The sequence below is a fragment of the Patagioenas fasciata genome, chromosome 1, assembly GCF_037038585.1.
Source record: "Patagioenas fasciata isolate bPatFas1 chromosome 1, bPatFas1.hap1, whole genome shotgun sequence".
In the NCBI taxonomy this organism is placed as follows: Eukaryota; Metazoa; Chordata; class Aves; order Columbiformes; family Columbidae; genus Patagioenas; species Patagioenas fasciata.
Window position 1 is genome coordinate 207,101,150 of NC_092520.1, and position 19,345 is coordinate 207,120,494.

The 19,345-nt window shown below is 40.9% G+C and overlaps 1 protein-coding gene across 2 annotated transcripts in view; it reads right to left on the reverse strand.

Moving 5' to 3' along the window:
* Positions 1-4,402: 4,402 nt before the first annotated feature.
* The window catches only part of ELAPOR2 (endosome-lysosome associated apoptosis and autophagy regulator family member 2), a 108,568-nt gene continuing 93,625 nt past the window's right edge, over positions 4,403-19,345 (reverse strand). For both annotated transcript variants that reach the window (XM_065857093.2, XM_071803505.1), the window contains 7 exons: positions 19,137-19,326; positions 15,179-15,275; positions 13,849-13,950; positions 11,470-11,596; positions 10,584-10,762; positions 9,421-9,586; positions 4,403-6,470 (listed from right to left, as the gene is read on the reverse strand). In XM_065857093.2, coding sequence (XP_065713165.1) covers positions 6,411-6,470; positions 9,421-9,586; positions 10,584-10,762; positions 11,470-11,596; positions 13,849-13,950; positions 15,179-15,275; positions 19,137-19,326 — 921 coding nt within the window. In that variant the 3' untranslated portion in view covers positions 4,403-6,410. The remainder of the gene's footprint in view (positions 6,471-9,420; positions 9,587-10,583; positions 10,763-11,469; positions 11,597-13,848; positions 13,951-15,178; positions 15,276-19,136; positions 19,327-19,345) is intronic.

Genomic DNA, 19,345 nt, shown 5'->3' on the forward strand with positions numbered 1-19,345 from the left:
GAAGTAATTGTTCTTTGAAACTAAAAATGGATCAAAACTTATTTTAAAAAAATACCATGTTCTACCTGAACAAAACAAATGCCAAAAATCAGCTACAAATGCTCAAAATATGCTGGCTCCATCCAGAAGTCTCAGCTCCAGTTAAAGTGGTGTCCACTACAGTCCTTCACTCACTTAGTACACTTAGAGTAAGGCAGAGTAAAAGAAACCCTTAACTCATCACCAAACGCAGTCTGATGTCCATGATGCCATTGCCTACTCATTAATGCTTGCAGTCTGCAAGATGAACAAGTTTTATGAGAACTTGGAGCAGTTGAGGGACCTGGAGGGTTCAGCCAGGAGAAAAGGAGCTGAGGGAAGACCTTCTCGCTCTCTACAACTACCTGAAAGGAGGTTGTATCACAGAGGGTGTTGGTCTCTTCTCCCAAGTAGCAAGAGACAAGATGAGAGGAAACAGTCTCAAGTTGCAACAGGGGAGGTTTAGATTGGATATTAGGAAAAATTTCTTCATGGAAAGGGTTGTCAGGCATTGGAACAGACTGCCCAGGGAAGTGTTTGAGTCACCATCCATGGAGACGTTTAAAAGATGTGTAGATGAGGTTCTTAGGGACGTGGTTTAGTGTCAGAGTTTGGTTAATGGTTGGACTCTACGATCTTAAGCGTCTCTTCCAAGCAAAATGATTCTTTGATTCTATGATATTATTCTGTGAAGGCAGAAGCTCTTTATCCAGATCCACCTCAAAAGTTCTCAGCAACATGGGCAGAGCTGAGTTTTGTCACTGCAAGAAGAAAAGGTGCCAAGGTCAGGCTGGGCTGGTTTCACAGAATCACAGAATCACAGAGTCGACTGGGTTGGAAAAGACCTCAGAGATCATCGAGTCCAACCCTTGGTCCAACTGCAGTCTGTTTACTAGATCATGGCACTAAGTGCCATGTCCAATCTCAGTTTAAAAACCTCCAGGGACCGCGAGTCCAGCACCTCCCTGGGCAGCCATTCCAATGCTGACCACTCTCTCTGGAAAGAATTGCTTTCTAATATCCAGCCTAAATTTCCCCTGGCAGAGTTTAAGCCCATGCCCCCTTGTCCTATTGCTGACTGCCTGGGAGAAGAGACCAATCCCCACCTGACTAGAACTGCCCTTCAGGTAGTTCTAGAGAGTGCTGAGCTCACCTCTAAGCCTCCTCTTCTCCAGACTAAACAAGCCCAGTTCCCTCAGCCTCTCCCCATAGGTCTTGTGTTCAGGTCCCTTCCCCAGTTGTGTTGCTATTCTCTGGACCCGCTCCAGCACTTCAATCTCTTTCCTGACCTGAGGGGCCCAGAACTGAACACAATACTCCATGTGTGGCCTCCCCAATGCAGAGTACAGGGGAAGGATCACTTCCCTTCTCCTGCTGACCACGCTATTTTGGATACAGGACAGGATACCATTGGCCTTCTTGGCCACCTGCGCACACTGTTGGCTCATATTGAGCTTCCTGTCCATTAGTCCCCCCAGGTCCCTTTCTGCCTGACTGCTCTCCAGCCACTCTGTGCCCAGCCTGGAGCGCTGCAGGGGGTTGTTGCGGCCAAAGTGCAGCACCCGGCACTTGGCCTTATTGAACTTGAGGCAGACACAGAGTGCCAACCTTCTTGCTTCTCCTGCCTCTAAGGAAATGGTAGCGTCAGGAAGGGGCTTCTCTCTGCCCAGCAGTGCCACTTGCCTACACTTACCAACCTCTTCTTTAGAGGCAGCAATGGGAAGCCAGGTAATGACTTCACTGCCTACAACCAGCTGGAAAACAAAGCATGTTACCTCTAAAGCGAGTGACTTCCTAGTATGTTGCCATTTTAAATATGGAAGGGGGCAAGAACTGGAATGGGCTGGATGTAACATCAAAGCTCTCAGAGGTCGCTCTTGTGCTTCTTTTATTCAAGAAAATACACATCCACACAACCTCACTTTGGCTTTTAGGTGCTGTTAGAGCACCAGCCTCACAGCAAATGGGACCTTAGAGTTTTCTTCCTGATGAGTACCAAATCTGTGCACGCAGAGGAATAAACAAAACATGCATCAACTCACTTCTCATGTCTCTCTTGTTCCTGCTTCATGTATTCCCCGTAAGCGGGGCTGGGGATGTCACCATAAGTTCCATCACACACTGTGTATTTTCCTGACCTCCTTCAGTTTTTGTTCCTATCTCCATACATGCTTGCCAAAGCAGCACAGTTCACAAGCATGCAAAAGCAGCAGGAAAAAGAAACAAAGGGTTTCAGTGAAAGAAGTATACAAGGTGAAAGACTGAGAACACCACCAAAGGTAAGCAGAACTTCCCAAGATTTCGCTTGAGGTTATCATTCCCCGTTACAATTCCTAGAATAGCTATTTAAGGTCTCCATACTTCATGATGGTTAGGAGATTAAAGGATTGAGAGCAGCCCTAGGGAGGAGGACTTGGGGGTGCTGGTGGATAAAAAGCTGGACATGACCCAGCAACGTGCACTTGCAGCCCAGAAAGGCAACATATCCTGGGCTGCATCACAAGGAGCGTGGGCAGCAGGTCAGGGAGGTGATTCTGCCCCTCTGCTCCGCTCTGGTGAGACCCCACCTGCAGTGCTGGTCCAGCTCTGAGGTCCTCAGCACAGGACACACATGGACCTATTGGATGGAAGAGCTCTCTTATGAAGAAAGGTTGAGGGAGTTGGGGTGTTCAGTCTGGAGAAGAAGGGGCTCCAGGGAGACCTTATTGCGGTCTTTCAATATTTTTTACTCTGAGGGTGGTGAAAAACTGGAACAAGTTGCTCAGAGAGGTGGTAGATGTCCCATCCCTGGAAATACTGAATGTCAGGTACGACAGGGTTCTGAGCAACCTGATAGTTGAAGATGTCCCTGTTTCTTGCTGGGGGAAACAGGGGGGTTGGACTAGATGACCTTTAAATGTCCCTTCCAACCTATTCTATGATTCTATGACCCTATGATTCTATCATATGGCCCAAACAGCAACATTCCTTGCATAGGAAGACGTATCATCCGCATTTGTGTGCCAGCAACATTTTTAGCTACTTTAAGTTGAAGCATTTGTGATGCCACTGCTGAAGATGAGTCAATAACCACTGGCTCCTAAATGGTAACATTTGCTGATATCTTGACTGCTAACAATTAAGTATCTTGATTTTATGGGTACTACTGGGTCTGGCAGGACAGACAAACCAAAACCTGAAAACTTTTCCTTTTACTAACAGAGTCCCAGAACCTCTTTTTCAAGAGCAAATAGTCAAATCCTTTCCTTGAACAAAGATGACAGTTCCTTGAAGCTACTCAGTAACTTTCCATTGTGACTGCAAGACACTTAATTTTCCCAAAACCTAGAGTCTTCATCAATCGTGTTATATGTTTCAAACATTAACCAACATAATCAGAGCCAAGATAGGATACATTCTTTGCTCATTTCTCCCCTAGCAAGCACTGTCAAAGCTGAGAAAATAACATTCTGCTAATTTGCCAATAATTTATATGGAGACACCACTAAAATGTGCTTAATTCTCAAAGATATTCAGTGTCTTGACTGCAGATTTCAAATAAAAGCATGCAAATGCAGCAATAAAATGCATTCTGTTTAATCAAGTGAACACATAACAGACTGATTCACATTGTTTTACGGCATCAAACAACAGTTTCTGATGTGATTCCATGTGGGAGAAAAGGGGGAGGTTTCTGTAAGTATATTTTGGCAGAATACTAGAAGAGGTCACAGAAAGCTGATTTCTTAATGAAGTATTAAAGGCTTCCAAAATTTGTCTATTATGGGAAAATGGAAACTTCCCCTCTGTACTGTATCTTCAACAGAAAGAAAAGAACAGCAGAAGCCAGCTAAAATATGCCAGTTTTAACTTGCTTAATTGTTGGAAAATGCAATTTTCTTAGTTTGAGGTAAATAAAGTTTACAGTATTGGTTTATATCCCACTAGGTTAGCACTGCATCTGATATACTATTAGATTGACTGGAACAATTTTGAACAATATCATGACAAACCATTTTGAAACAGAGCGGAGAAGGGTCATACAGCAAAGTCTGTTAGAGCTGACAAAAAAGAAACCTCACTCTCTGCTTTATTTGGAAAATAAAAGGGAAAGAGAAAGAAACTAAACAAACCCTCTGTGGTATTAAGTAAAATTAAATAGCGTTCATAAAAATTAAGGCATTTTGACATTACAGAGGTACGGGTCCAGTGATGAAAGAAGATATAATGTTCTGGAGAATTAACTCCAACTATACCTTGGAAAACATATGGAAAGAGAAAGAAAAAATAAAGAAAGGAGATGTAGACAGAAGCAATTTGATGGCAGTGAAAAGCCCGAGCCACCACTGCAGACCCACAGTGTTCAGGAAAGGCTGCAGTTCCACCAAACATCTCAAGTCCAAAATTTCAAATATATTTGCACTTTATTTTATGAATGCCCATCAGATATATATCTTTGATGCTACAGCACACTAGCTGAATAAAAATCAACAACATAAAAACCCTCTTCATAAAAGATCCAAGAAGTGAAATCCCGAAGCCGTAACCATTTACTCAGTGAGCATATAATCTTTGACAACCATATATAAATGACATCATGGCGACAAATACAATGTACAATAATAAGTGTGCAATGGTACAAAATATACAAAAAGGAATGTGTATTTAATATACATTCAACAATACCCCATAAAAATCTTTTTTGGGAAAGCGAAGTGCCTTTTCAAGAACAACAAAAAATATACACCACTTCAGTTAAGATGCCTGAAGTATCTCCCATCAAAAGAGTAAAGCCTGTGTTCTTTGACTGGAGATATAAAATAACTCGGCTGAATTTTCCCCAAAGAAAAAAAAATCTAAACTTCATAAAATTTTTGTCAACATCTATAGTATAATAAAATATTTGGAGCACAGAAAATTCGGTTTAATTTTACTTAAAAGTGGGCCCTCTTTTATTGATAGATCTACCTCAGTCGTATAAAATCAAAAATCTGTGTTCCTTATAGTAAAAAGACCATTTCTGCCCATGTGTCTTTTCTGGTTTTTGATGCATTCCACAATTCACATAATTCTTCTATAATGGAAATACGAGTCTGACCAGAAGTCAATATAAAATTCATTCCTCCTTTTCTCCTGGCTCTATACAAGTCTTGCATAATTTTACTCAAATATTTTTTTGCCTAAGTTTCAGATTCCTTTGAGTACAACCTCAATGGGAATTTCAGGAAATTATTACAGCAGATATTATGAGGGTCACATGCTTATAATGTGGCTGATTTTATGAAAAAGTCCACCTAGCCTCCAGTTTTCAAGGCACCATTTGTGCCCTCCTTTCTGTTTGAATTGACAGCAGAAAGTATTTAGATGCTGAGCTGCACAAACACATAACCCACACTCAGCCCCGCTGGGCATCCATGCTTGTTCCTCACATGGGGCCAGGACCAAAGATGGCCGAGGATTTCTAACAAGCCTCCCAACTGACAAAGCTGATCCCTAGTTTCCAGAAGTAGAGATTCTTGCTTCAGCTACAGAGTTCAGGCTTTGTTGGCTTGTGACCCAGGGAAAGGTGACATATTGGTAGACCAAGGGTGGGTTCTGAGACTGCCAACAACCTCTCTTGAAAGGACAAGCTTCCACAGAGATGGGCAGGTCCAGTTTGCTCTGTAGGCATCACTTTCCTTCTCTTTACAGAGTTTGAGTCTACCACAGCCTATAAACTCATGGGCCAAGACCTACAATTCATACAACAGTAGTTAACACATTTAAATTTAATAGCACCAGGTTTTACCTCAGCCCTGATGGCCATGACTTAGGCATCAGAACAGGTTCAACTTGCAGGTGCAACACCGTGCCTCTTGTACTAGAGGCCAGCACAGACCATCCAGCCCTTCAAAGTATTAAAATCAAAAGTATTTTCTAAAGTTCAAAACTCACCTGAGGCTCATTCTGAGTACTATTCACAAGTTTGATTCTAAGAGAGACTCATAGTTATGCTACTAAAGGACAATACACAACGTTTACAGGAGGTTTCAGGCCTCTCAGAAAATCATTTCTCATGAATGCGTGTTGAAGGAGTGATAGGAAATGAAAGGTACCTATAAATCATATGGTATGTCTGAGCAATGCCCAGGAGAATGCAAAAAAAATCATGTTATTTGCAGTATGTATATCTCTTCCTGAGTTGAATTTCATTCCCAGTTTGGAATCCAAGCAACTGCTTTCTTTTTTGGCAAGGTACTCAATCACATGGTAAGGCAATCCAATTTTCTGTTTTGCTTCCTGTCTTATTTTGTCCTAAATGGGTAAGCACTTCTCACCAAGATCACCACTACAATGTGTGCCAGAGTATGTTTAAAATATGGTCCTGTAAAAATAGAAATTCGGTTTCTTTCTTTGAAGGCAGTATTAGTTCTTCATATATTCTGGGATCTTGAAGATTTCAGCTGAACAGATTCAAAATTATCTTCCTTTTCCTGCAATGGAAAAGACAGGTTCCCATCAACTGGAATTCATCAAATTCACTTCAACAGTTACTACAGTCACTTTCCTCTTAATATCTCCAGAGCAGCCTTTTCCTTATTTCTACCACAGTCATTAAGTGCACATTTTGACCCTTTATTTTTAATAACACTACTAATTCTGTAAAAATTTGCAAAATTAACAAAATTACGCCATATGTATTGTTATGGAAATTACTTCAAAGGGCACATGGAAAGTTTGCATTTCATACTCATAGTTTAGACAGGTAGCCAGAGCTGGGGAATTGCAAGGTAATCATATCTATGGTTATTATTATGTTTTCTACAATAAATAAAACGTTTGGAGCAAAGTCTCTGAATGTGAACACCACTACCTCACTCCCAAATTCTCATCCCAACTCCTCTCTGGGAGACTCACAAGACAAAAAGAGCCTACAAATCCTCCACCATCTTAAAAATCAGGGCTGGAGGGATGAGTTTTCTTTCTGTTTTTGCTGAGTGACAGCCTGGCCCATCTGGCCAGCAGGCATCAGGGTGAGAAGCGTGGACGTATGTACTGCGTGTGTGAACAACCCAATGGTCCACGTAGAAGCAGTGAATGAAGAAGCTCTAATAAAACTACTCACAAGAAAATGCTGGGTCTAGCTTCATGTACCTACCTTTTACACGTGATGTACACAAACAGTTTGGAAACTATGCTAAACTAACCTCATGATCTGCTCTTTAAAGCCATTTGCCTCACAGACCAGGACAACCTGGTGCAGATGTGAGAAAAACCAGGGAAGAAAATTGTCCTACACCTGCCTACTGCAAAGTATCTGTTTCTGGTATTGTTATGGTGGAGACAACAGATGGAACAAGAACAGCCTCCAACCTGAAACAGTTTCATAATTCTTTTACTTCCACATTCTCATTAAAAATAACAGTTATTTCATTCTTTAATAAAGCCCTGAATTCCTTGGGTACTCAAAACCATTAATAGCTTCTTTTTCATAGAAATGCCATTGTCTGAAGCTTGAACATATAGTTAGGATATTTCAGATTTTTCTTTGTTTACATTTCTTCTCTTTTTCTCCCCTGTTTTCCTCTGTATATTTTGTATGTATTTTACACACACATGCAGCAGGAGATTAATTTCCTCATCTTTTGCATAAATCAAACCTGATGTCTATAACATTTGTTTTGGAGAAATATATATTAAATTCCAGTTATCTGCAGGGCTACAGGACACAGATTTCAGTAAGCTAATGAGGTACTGGAAGCTGAGTTTGCCAGCTATGATTATCTAGCAGGAAAAAAGGAACCAGCTAGAAATATCTGACAGGTTTGTTTAAAATGGAGAGAATACGCAGGGAGTCTGCTACAACGGATATAGAACTTTAAAAAAACTCTTTTTGAGTCCAAATAGGCATTCAAGCGGTCTGAATACTAAAGTACTAAAGCTTACTTTAAAGAGAAAGAAAAAGAAAGCCACTTCTCCCACACTCTCATCTCTATACTTCTAATCAGGAAGGAGCCAGTGGTTGGTGCTGCAAATGGAGTCGGTAAAGCTTTTATACTTATCAGACATAGAGCAAAACACGACCCTCACCAGCAGCACTGGTCATTACGCTCCTCCATTGCCAGCCAAGACATTTCATGGACAAAAAAACATCGTCAAAAACCATCATTTCAAAGCCAGTCCCTGTTGGATTCAAAACGACATCAGCTTCCGTTTTTGCAACACCACCACAAAATTTGATGTGACTTGATTTTGTTTAGATTTTCAATATTCTTAATATTGAATTAAGAACTAGTATTGAATTTCTGCTCCTTTCCACACGGAACAATATTGATTTTGCAAGACAAATAGGCAGGCTGGGGTCAAGGGGAAGTTCTGCATATTAGCTGTGTAATGGTAACATCTCCTAGGAGGGAGACCTGGGGAGAAGGCAGCATGGAAGGAGGACAGCAGTATAATTAAAAACAAAAATAAAGGAAAAGAACAAAGAGAAGAGAAAAATAAGGGAAAAGAAAGGAGGCACACATTGCACTCAGTCACAGAGAGATAAAAAAAGGAATAAATGAAAAAAGTCTTAACATTCAACATTCTGAAATATTATTTGGACAAGAAACAAGTGAAGGATATTTTTTTTAAAAAAAAAGATCTTTTAAGAAACCTTATTTTGAAAAAACCCTCTCCAGCAAATCTGTTTGAAAGGGAAAATGTATTCCACCCTTATCCTAATCAAAATCATAACAGATGCCCTAGCTGGACAACACTACCCTTCCCATTGGCTTCAAGGTATTCGGAGTAAAGACCAGTGTTTGCAGGATCTGCCATGATGTTCCTCTGTTGCTCCTCTCAGGAACGTTCCAAGGACACCAAACACCTTTGTGCAATGAATTCAGACATGCAACATCCCACATCACTTGTGCTGCAGAAAAAAAAATGCTTATTGCTCTTGCTTCCCAGTGAAATGGAGGAGGTTGCTGTGCTGTGGCTGTGGCTGATGCGTCCTCTTAACTGAATCCCATAGCAGTCAGAATTATGGTGCTCAAGTCAGCTATGGAGCCAGCCCAGGTTAGCTGCAAGCAGCTGGCTGGTGGCTATATGCCAAATTTTATTTTTCTGTGCCTATAATACCTCTGTTTGGCTCAGCAATGCAGGTGTCCAGTAGGAATCCAGGCAGAGAGGTTCCTCCTGTCACTAACTGCTTCGTTTAGGTATCACCCACACCATAGAGAACACTATTAAAATCTCTCTGCAGAAGAGGGAGTGTTTCCTCAGTACCCTGCAACATTTTTTACCATTATCCATACTGCGGATTTCAGCAGATTGACTATGGACTGGGTGATGCGTACGTGGGTGGCTGCACAAAGCACTGTGCAGATTTTCATCACAGCCAGTAATAAACAAAGGTAATAATTATTTTTAGTATTAATAGTAGTAATTACTACTCACCTTTGTTGCTAAGGACTTGAGCTTCCCCAGCAGTGACTGCTTATTTGAATATACTATTTCTTCTTCATTATCTTCTCCTTCCATTATAGCACAGCTGTCAGCAGCTGGCAGTTCACACTCTTTTGAGTTCGCTGTCATCACTAATTTGGAATATTTATACTCCAGCCTGAAGATATAAAGAGAGACAGGCATAGATCTTTTTACAAATGTCACATATTCAATATTTTTGTAATTTAGATTATCTGCAGCCCTTCCAAATAGTTATTGCTGAGGTATTTACTGGAAATTAGACACTTTTCAATCATTAAAAACATGTAACCAAAATAGTATTAATGACACACGGAGCTCCTGCTCTCCAGATTAGTCCTCTATCCTTATAAAAGAACCATGTTTTCCCAGAAGAGCACAAGTAAGTTGAGACGATTGCCTGCATGAAGAAGTGTGACTTGTGTGTTGGTTGGGGCAACAGCAGGTCTGACTCCAGCCTGTGTCAGACTCTGCATCACACTCCTGCCCAAGGAGGCTCTGGGGAAGAGGAGAGACATGTAACAGTGTGTGGCGGGAGGCAGCAACAGGTGGGGACCATGATACTGGAGTTTGGATTTGATGAAGGTGGATGTGCTATGTGGTGATGAAATCCCATGGAGGCAGAACCACCTTTTGAAAGTTAATGGTATCAGATTTGGGAAGCAAGGGACAATGGGGACAGGGAATATTCAGTATGTTCATTCTGAGAAGCAGGAATCTTTTGGGTGTGCACCAGACATGTCCTGCCAGAATACACCTAAAATCAAGAACCTTATTTTAACCCAGCTGAAAGGGACTAATTAGACTGAAGAGATATCCTTTTGGTCTTCAGACCTTAAGAAAGCCATGTTGCTTCAGGACTCAAGGTCAACTTCAAACTCTCGGGGAATGAAAAGACAGTTCCTATTGGGAAATTATGCCATAACAAAATACTGTGGATTTCCTATGCTTTCCTCACTAGCATTCTTGATAGTCACATTTGGCAGAAGAAACCTCAACCTGGTAGACTGATAGACTGATCCAACACGTTATTTCTCATCAACATTGTCATAAGAGGAGATCCATGACATGTCTTTCTGTTCACTACATCAAATTTGTAGCTTACTTTTATATGGCATACAATTTGCAGTACTTACTTCTGGTTTTTCTTCCAAAAATAGCAGGTCAAGGCTATGAGCAGAACAGCTGTGAAAGCACCAACACCAGCTCCAACTTTTAGCCAAAAATCCACTGTTTCACAAGTGTTAGTTCTTTTTTCTGGCAAGGGAACCCCTTTAATGCAATGCTTTGGCTCATTCCAGACATACAAGGTTTCCTTTCAAAAACAAAACACCAAAAAGTGAGTTGCTTGTAGGAAAAGAGAAAACTATTTAGCATTGAAGAAAACAAGCTGGTTTGAGGTAGAAAGGGTAAACATCTTTTCAGTGAAGGCAAACCTAAACATGTTCTTCAGGTTTTCTGACTCTAAGTGGAGTTTTGTTGTCTACTCAATCATCCCCTTGACTATGCCTACAAGTTCAGACATGGCAAAAGGAGGTTTGGAGCTGTGGATCAACAGAACAGTTCTGAACCTGTGATAGGACTTCCTAACATTTGACTAGAGAAGGCAGAACCAAAACAATTGTAAGCAAGGGAGGATGAATTTCTGAACAGAAACTCTGAATCCTCTCCTAGCCTGCCCCTTATGTTTATGGCTATTAAAGGACTGAAGTCTTTTGGGCACTCTGTCCTTCACAAATAACCTGCCTGTATGTGCAAATGCATACAGAGTTCAGGTCCCTATCCACACAGCTGTTCAGCACAACCCAGCTCTCCCCCAGGAACCCCACTGCCATGGACACAAATATCACTGAGTCTCAACACAGCACCTCACCAGCAAGACTTGCACCCAGCCAGCTCAGAGCCTGGACAGAGATTTCTCTACTCCACCTGCACTTGCATATTGCTTTGCACAGCGAATTTCAACAGAGTCCAAGTTATACCCAAACAAACCCATCTGACTTGCAGACAAGGTTGCTGTACCTGAAATCCTTTTTTGCAGGCTCCCTCAATCTCATGGTAGTCTTGCTCCGTGCACAGAGGGCAAGCTTCTGCGCTTTCCCATATGAAGTAGAAAGTGCATCCATCGCAGGTGCCCGCAGGGCATGAGCTAGGAGGAGAGCAAAGCTTAGTTATCACTTACGAAACAGTGGGGTTTGCATCCTCACTCCACATTCTGCTGATAAAGCTTGGTAATGGTAAGTACAACAAAACTTCCATCTAGTCACCAGATGGAAAAATCAGGGGGAAGAATTTTTCCCAGTTTGTAAAATGCTTTCTTAGATGAAAACAGATGTTGGGTTGTCAAAGGTCTAAAATAACAGCTCGGTTCCTGGCAGTGAGTGCTACTCACACACCTACAATGAAGAGAAGGGAAAGAAGCAAGCCTTGGAGACCAGCAGAACTACTCCAGCGTTACACCAGCATGGACTAGCCCAGCAGGCACCTCTACCACTGTTCTTCTGCACTGGGTGACTGTTCCACATGAATGCTGCTATCTGGTTCCTGCTGTTGTTCTAATGATGCCTGGGTGATTTTCTCCATATGGAATGGACTTGTCCTGTCATTGTTAATTACTAGAAGGATGTTCACCAGCTAATGAAGAGATAACAGCTTCTCTTAGTCTAAGAGAGACAAATGGTGCTATTTTGTATTCAGCCTGCAGAAGGCAGTTGTACTGGCAATGACAGGACGTTCAGGTAGGATTTGTTACTGACAATTACATCAGGTCTAACAGCAGCAGCAGCCAAAAGTCCATGCAAGAAGCTAGGTCATTTAAATGTGAAATATATCCATACAGAAAAATTGATTTAAAGGTTTTTCTATATCCTCTGGAAATCTGTTATCCTGATCTGAAGGACTGAAAAATCCACAGCCCTGAAAGCCCATTCTGGCTTATTCTGATTTGAATAACTGACAGCTGTCCTCTCTGGATTCTGGAACGTTTTCTCAATGTACATGGCAAGAGCACTGACAGATCTTTCTCCTCAACCTCTTTCATCTTATACTGTACCTGCATGTGATACTAAACACCATGTCTGAAGGATCAAGCAGTTACACACAGTATTATTTGACTTGTATCAGACAATACCTCATCATTTGAAAACAGCTGTCTGACTGCTGAGCTAATCAAAGGGGGCTAGGAAGAGAGAAGTCAACAAGAACTGAGATAAGGTACATCATGACAGCTGTGTGCTGTTTCTGCCCATGCTCACACTTTTAAAAGCAAGGTAGGTTATTCCTCCCTCACTACTGGTGAGTTCTCACAGCTCATATCATGTTTAACCTACAACACTAGAAGGACACCTGCAGGATTTTGGCTCAGCAGCTGATAGATAGTGGCTTGTTGCCCAGAATAATTCGTAGTGTGTCAGGTCCCTAAGAAACTGGGGTAAGCATCTCCAAAGGTTCAAACATCAATCACTTATCCATCACCTGTGAAGCAGATGCCCCTTTGCCTTCAATCAGATGTGCACAGTTCAGCTGTGCCAAGAGGGACAGGGATCAAAGAAGCCCCCACACTTCTCACGCTGTCAGCTTTTGGGAAGAGGACTTTAAACTTTTAGGAAGGAGGATAAATGAGAGGGCTATCAGCAGATTTACAGTAATGTCCAGACAAAGACAGGCTTTGACAGCCAAAGAGGAGGGTTACCAGAGTTAACAGGAACTGCTGAAGAATGTACAGGGTGTTGCTAAAGAGTAATATAATTCATTCTTTTACTGCTTTTTCTCTGCAACTTTTCAGGTGAAGGCATAAACAGGACTTTGGAAGAAAGAAGCTTTTTGAAGTCACTTGAAACAGAAGGGGAAAAAAAGGTCAGGTAGATTTAACACAACTGGTACGAGGGGTCCAGGGTACAAACTGGAGTGATGAGAGACATAAATACATATAGAACTTGGACTACACAGAGTCAAAGCTCACATCAGCATTGCAACAGCAGATTTCATACTTCCTAGAACAGGTTGCTCTTTTTTAAAAAAAACACTTTGTCCACAGCCACTGCTGTAGATCAAAGAAGAAAAAATAACCTCTCAAAGCACCAAGTAGGTCATTCTAATCAGGAGGCCAAAGATCAAAATAAGGAACTGAATAAAGGAGGAGCCAATAAACCATTACTATATTTTCTTTTTGTTTTAAGCTTGGAACAACCTGCCCAAGCTCTGACCTCTCTCATCACACAGCCTAAACACAGAGCAATTGGTCTACTGGGAGGTGATGGACACACACATCCCTCACCCAGGAGAAATGACTGAGACTGCACTCCTCATTGCTGTTAAGTATAAGATTACTAATTAGTTTTGTGCAGATCACCTGAGGGAAAAAAGGTTTTTGGCACTACTAGGAAACAAATACTTAAATACCTGGGCACAGAAAGCTCTCCTTGGTCTGGTTTGTTTGGGTTGCATCTCATTGTCACAACAGTTGCACGGCCATTTTCACAGGAGGTTGTCACTGTTGAAGACCTAATGTCAAACGAGAGGAGAAATGTAATACATTTCCACCATACTAAATACATGTTTTTCTTTCATAGGTCTCTGTGCTTTCTTGCAACTGTAATACTAAAGAAATAGCATTTACCACAGCACTTTAGCCCCTGTCAGCTGTAGGAAAAAAACGGAGCAACAGAAGCAGAGTGGGTTTCAGCACATAACTCAAATCTCAAAGTGCTCTGAGATGCCACCCAGGGAACTGCTCTGTCTTTCTAGCTAGTTTGAACTCTGCTGAGTCAAGGAATAAACCTGCTCATAAAACAGAATGGAATGATTAAAAAAAGAGAATTGTTGCTGTGGTTGGTGTGTTACTCTGCTGGAGAGTTTATGGTGGCTCTCCCCTTATCCAGTAATCTGAGAAACATACTGTTCTGAAAGAGAACAAGGCAAAGGGGATTCAAAAAATGGACCTTATTCCAACAGGATAGACATTGCAAGCTAAGTTCATAAACTACTGAATGTAGAGTCACTGGTGTGAGGTTCAGTTTGCAGAATCAGACATGTAATTTAAGTATTCACATATGCATGAAGTGTTGATATCTGAAGTGCTACAACCTATTAAGATCTAAAGCCAGCACTAAAGCCAACACAATCTAGAGAGCCAGTCAGTAGAACAAATATAGGTATGTGCCTTAAGATAAGCTGAATAGCTCCACAGGCTTCAGAGTCCAAGCTTAGAAACCCAGTTCCCATGAAGACATCACCATGTAGACATCTTAGTCCAGGTGATCTCTGAGCTGATTCTTACCCAAGCTGAGGTATTCATTTTATGGAGGAAAGCAAAGAACAGGAAAAGCACACTAGTAATTGTGCAGGTTGGAGCAATTATTTTTAAGTATGATTAGTTCATTTTCGTAACATCAAATTAAATACAAATGAATGTGAAAGCAAATGTGCAACAGGAAGTGGCCATATCAAAGCCACACACAAGAAATTATGGAAAGAAACGTAACACTGGAAGTGGCATCTGGATGAATCAAAGCTCTGGTGTCACTTTCTACAGATCAAGTGTAATGTACATTTGACTAAACAGTGTTTGCTGATTTCATAAGATGTTTTTCAACATGCCAATCAACATCAGCCAGATACTGATTAAAGCGATAAGGATTAAAGGTGGATTAAAGATCTCCCCTCACAGTTTTAGTTTCCTTTAAACAAACAAAGACATTTGATGTAGCAACAAACAGTATTTTTAACCTACTTGTAAAAGAAATGCACATCAGGTATTTTGCTTGGAGAGGGAGGAAACATATCTGTCTTGATGCTGATATTTTCTAGTGTTGTTTCAATAGTAGCTCCTAAAATGTGAAGGAAGAAAAAAAAACAATGGAACAAGCTAAGAATGGATTTCTGAGGTGTTCATGTGTAACATTTTCTCAGTTTGAAAGGCACGGATCTCACTTAATAGCATACAATGACATCACTATACATTATACATTTTCTTCTATTCTAGGTAAACTTTGCAGATTTTTATGTTCCTCATACACTCTGATTTCCTCATATAGACATAACAAAACAAAAAATTAATAAAACAATTCTAGTGTAAATAAGTTTTACACTTTTGTAATAATTTAAAGCAACCAAGGGATATTACAGAAGCATAAAATAGTTTAGGTTGGAAAATAACTTCTGAAGATGTCTGATCCAATCAACTGCTCAAAGTATATGCCTTGAACATATAGCCCCAATGCCTATAACCATGTAACACCCTAAGCAATCTGCAGAACTGTGGGAGAAAAACAGAAAGATGTAATGACGAGATTCAGGATTACGGAGTTATAGGCAAGCCCTGATGGCACATTTTGGAACAAACGACAGGCTGGTGTGTGGAACAACACAGGTTACGCAGGTCTGTATGGATTTTGGACAGGAGCTGAAAATGGAAAATTCAAGTAACCAAAGTTCTCAAGATCCTTCCAACCCCATGAACCAAAGAAGACAGAAAATATCGGTGCTCTACTGCAATATTTCAGAAAAACATGGAGGTGTAATAATGGGACAGGCTGCATCCTTTCAGTGAGATGAAAAATTCCTAGAATGACAAGAAAAATTGGTATCAGCCAGCAATAGGTGGGAAGATGAGAAAGACTGAAGAAAAGTTTTCCCCTTGTTCTTGCAAGAGTCTAGACAGCCTAGCTGAATTCTTAGGACTTTGACATGGCTGGCATTACATTTGGGAGGATGATTCACACAGCTGGAAAATCCACGTCTGGTCATAACCCTTTTAGGTAAACATAGTAGATAACTAAGGTGACAGTTTGTACTAGACACTACTACCTGGTATAGAACAAGTTAGAGACTGGGATTGTGGGTCAATGTGCTCAGTAACATTGCTCAGGAGGGTTGCATATGAGGGACAGCTACAGAGCATCCCATCAACAGAATACAATGAGCTGTGCTGCAGTAACCACCAGGAACATGTGCAGGAAGATGTCAGATTATTGTGGAGGGGCCTCTGAGAACATATGCTGATATCAGCAGAGACGATCATTTCCTCTCGTCAAAGACATTGCATTGAACTCAGGGAAACTTAAATTTGGTTTGTGACACAAGGGACGGAGATTAGTTACTCACTAGACTGGAAGATTGGAGCTCCTAGGGACCTTATTATATTCAACACAGGCAATGAGAGAATATTCCCAACCAATATGCACTACTGTAGAAATGGCATCTCAAAGTGCAGTTTCTCAAAAACGAGAACACTAGAAGCAAAATCAAGTGTGGAAAAAAAAAAAAAAATGTCATTCTTCAGAGGATATTAATTATATAGCTAAAAACCCACAATGACTCTCTGGAGAATTACGATAGTTTTGACTAAGAGTCCACTTTGGATCAGAACAGCGGTAAAAGAACAATTCAAATAAAAATATTGACACTAGCTTAATGGAGGGGGAATACAGAATCAAATAAAATCAAAAGTTATAAGTTACAGAAAAATTATAATGGATGCTAAACACTTCAGGGAAAAGCCTATGTTTGGCAGGACTAGAATAATTCTAAGTTTGGAGCTTTTTTAGAAATACCAGAAAGAAAAGTACATCTTATGGATAAGAAAGACAAACTTCAGCCATTTTAAAATGGAACACTTATGACAAAGAAAAGGCTGTAGAAGAGCTTGAAATCTTCCCTCTGTCTTGGGAAAAAATCAGGACTACCTCTTTGCTTTCCAAGACAATGACTGAACACCCCATTGTCTTAGTGGCAGGAGAGGATATTGGCATCTACTTGGCGTGCTGCTTATAAACTGGCAAACCTGCACAAAAAGTGGCTTTTAATAAAGCTTTTAACGATAGCGAAATGTCAGAAGACTAATGGAGAGGGAATATGGTGAGCCAAATGACAATGTGGTTAACATGACGAGGCAAAGAAACAGGAATGGTAAGTGGAAGAAGAGTTTCAGTTAATGGAGAGGTACCTAATGAGTGACTGTCCAGTTGATGGATAGATAGATAATGAGTGGCTGTCAACATGAATTCATGGAGAACAACTCTTGTTGAGCAAATCCGATTATGTTCCTTGAACACTGATGAATTTGGTTGCTAAAGAAAATTATGTAAATTTATCAAGTGTTTCACTAATTACTAATGAGATTTTCATTAAAACTTTAGCAGTGTAATATCAATTAATATCAATCACTCTGGATTAAAAATTATTTAACTAACTAATTATAAAATTATCTGGCCATGAAAAATTGTCGTCAAATGTGGTACATCTCCAGACTCCTCTAGGCATTGATATTGGAATCCCAAATGCAAGATTATCATCAAGGATCTGCAAGTAACTATATAATCACTGGTGGTAAAGTGTGTAGATAAGACAAAGATTAAGAGGAACAGTAATAAAATACAGAGCAACTTGATTCACTTGGTAAGCTAGTCCCTATCAAACCAAACACATTTTAGTGCAGACAAGTGCACCAAGGGATGAAAGTCAGTCCTAAGGAAGGGAGATTTTCCCTTGGAAACTGTAACCCTGAAAAAGATCTAGAGTGGACATCAGATCCAAGAAGCCATCATGAAATCCCATGAGACTGGAGAAAGAAGGACTTGGGGATTCTATCCTTGCATGTAAACAGAAATACAGAAGGGATTTTTATTGCCATCCTTTTGAATTAAATACTGGAATACTATTCCTTACTGATGTCCATGCTTTAAGAAAACCTAATAACAAGTTACAAAGGCTGCAGAAAGAACCTCAGAAAATATTCAGATGCTTGAGAAATACATGATAGCAAGAGACTTAGAAGAACTTCGTCTAATTAGTCCATTCAGAAGAGCAGACCAGGGAGGGTGTGATGATTCCAGTACACAAAATATTTCTCCAAGGAGGAAAATGTGGGTGTGAAATGGAGAAAGAATAATAATAAGAGCGAGCTGAAAACTGAAGCCAAGCAAATTAAAACAGGAAACAAGTCTGCTTTAAAACAAAATACAGAGACACTGTTTGATCAGTGAAAAAAAATACCAATCACTGTGGCAAAGCTTTTATTTCTGGCAGTCTTAAAAGTCCAGATTGAATGCTCTTCTAAAGATGTGCTTTTGTCAAACATGAGGTTCTGGGCTCAGTGCCAGGGAGCAAGAACAAACACTCAGTGCCTGTAATGGATAGGTGAGCAGACTAAATTACTTCATTGTCTAATCTGGCCCCAGACTCTGGGAACTTTTGGGCCAGAGCATTGCAAGACTTAACGATCTGCACAGCCCCATGCTGCCCTAAGCTTCCTCACTTAATTGTGCCCCAGCACCAAGTGGGGACTTGGCATGGGCAGAAACACTTGGACTAGTGTGACTACAGCAGTGATTGGTCTTGTCCTGCATGAGGTGAGTTGGAAATATGAAAGAAAATGAATGCTTTTTAATTACATCCTCCTGATTTTTGTGCTGAAACTCCATGCACCATGGGACCCACTAGACCAAACACAGGGAGGAGTGAGTAATATGGGCATGGAAAGCAAAGAATGGGGGGACTCCATACTCTTCTCCAGCCATCAGCTGTACTGAAACAGCAGCAAAAAGCATCTGTTCACACGTGCTTCACAGAACAAAGTGGGACTAACTCTTGGGCTGCCCCTTTGCTCTTCTCTCAAGATAATACAGCACTTCTGAGCTGGGAAGGATTTACTCTGTGCCCCTAAACACTTGAGAGTACAAACCACGTACCTAAGAACCTATCGGCAAGGCTGTTGGACTGCAGAGCCAGGGCTGTTCGGAAACCCTTGCTGTCCGACGGGATGATGGTGGACTGACAGACAAAAGCTCCCACAAAGTTGGAAAAATCTTCTGATTCCGCAACCATGTCCTTCAGAGTGACGTCTGTGATATTGTCAGTGCAAATAGCCATCTTCTTCCCCTGTGGACAACCAGGAAAA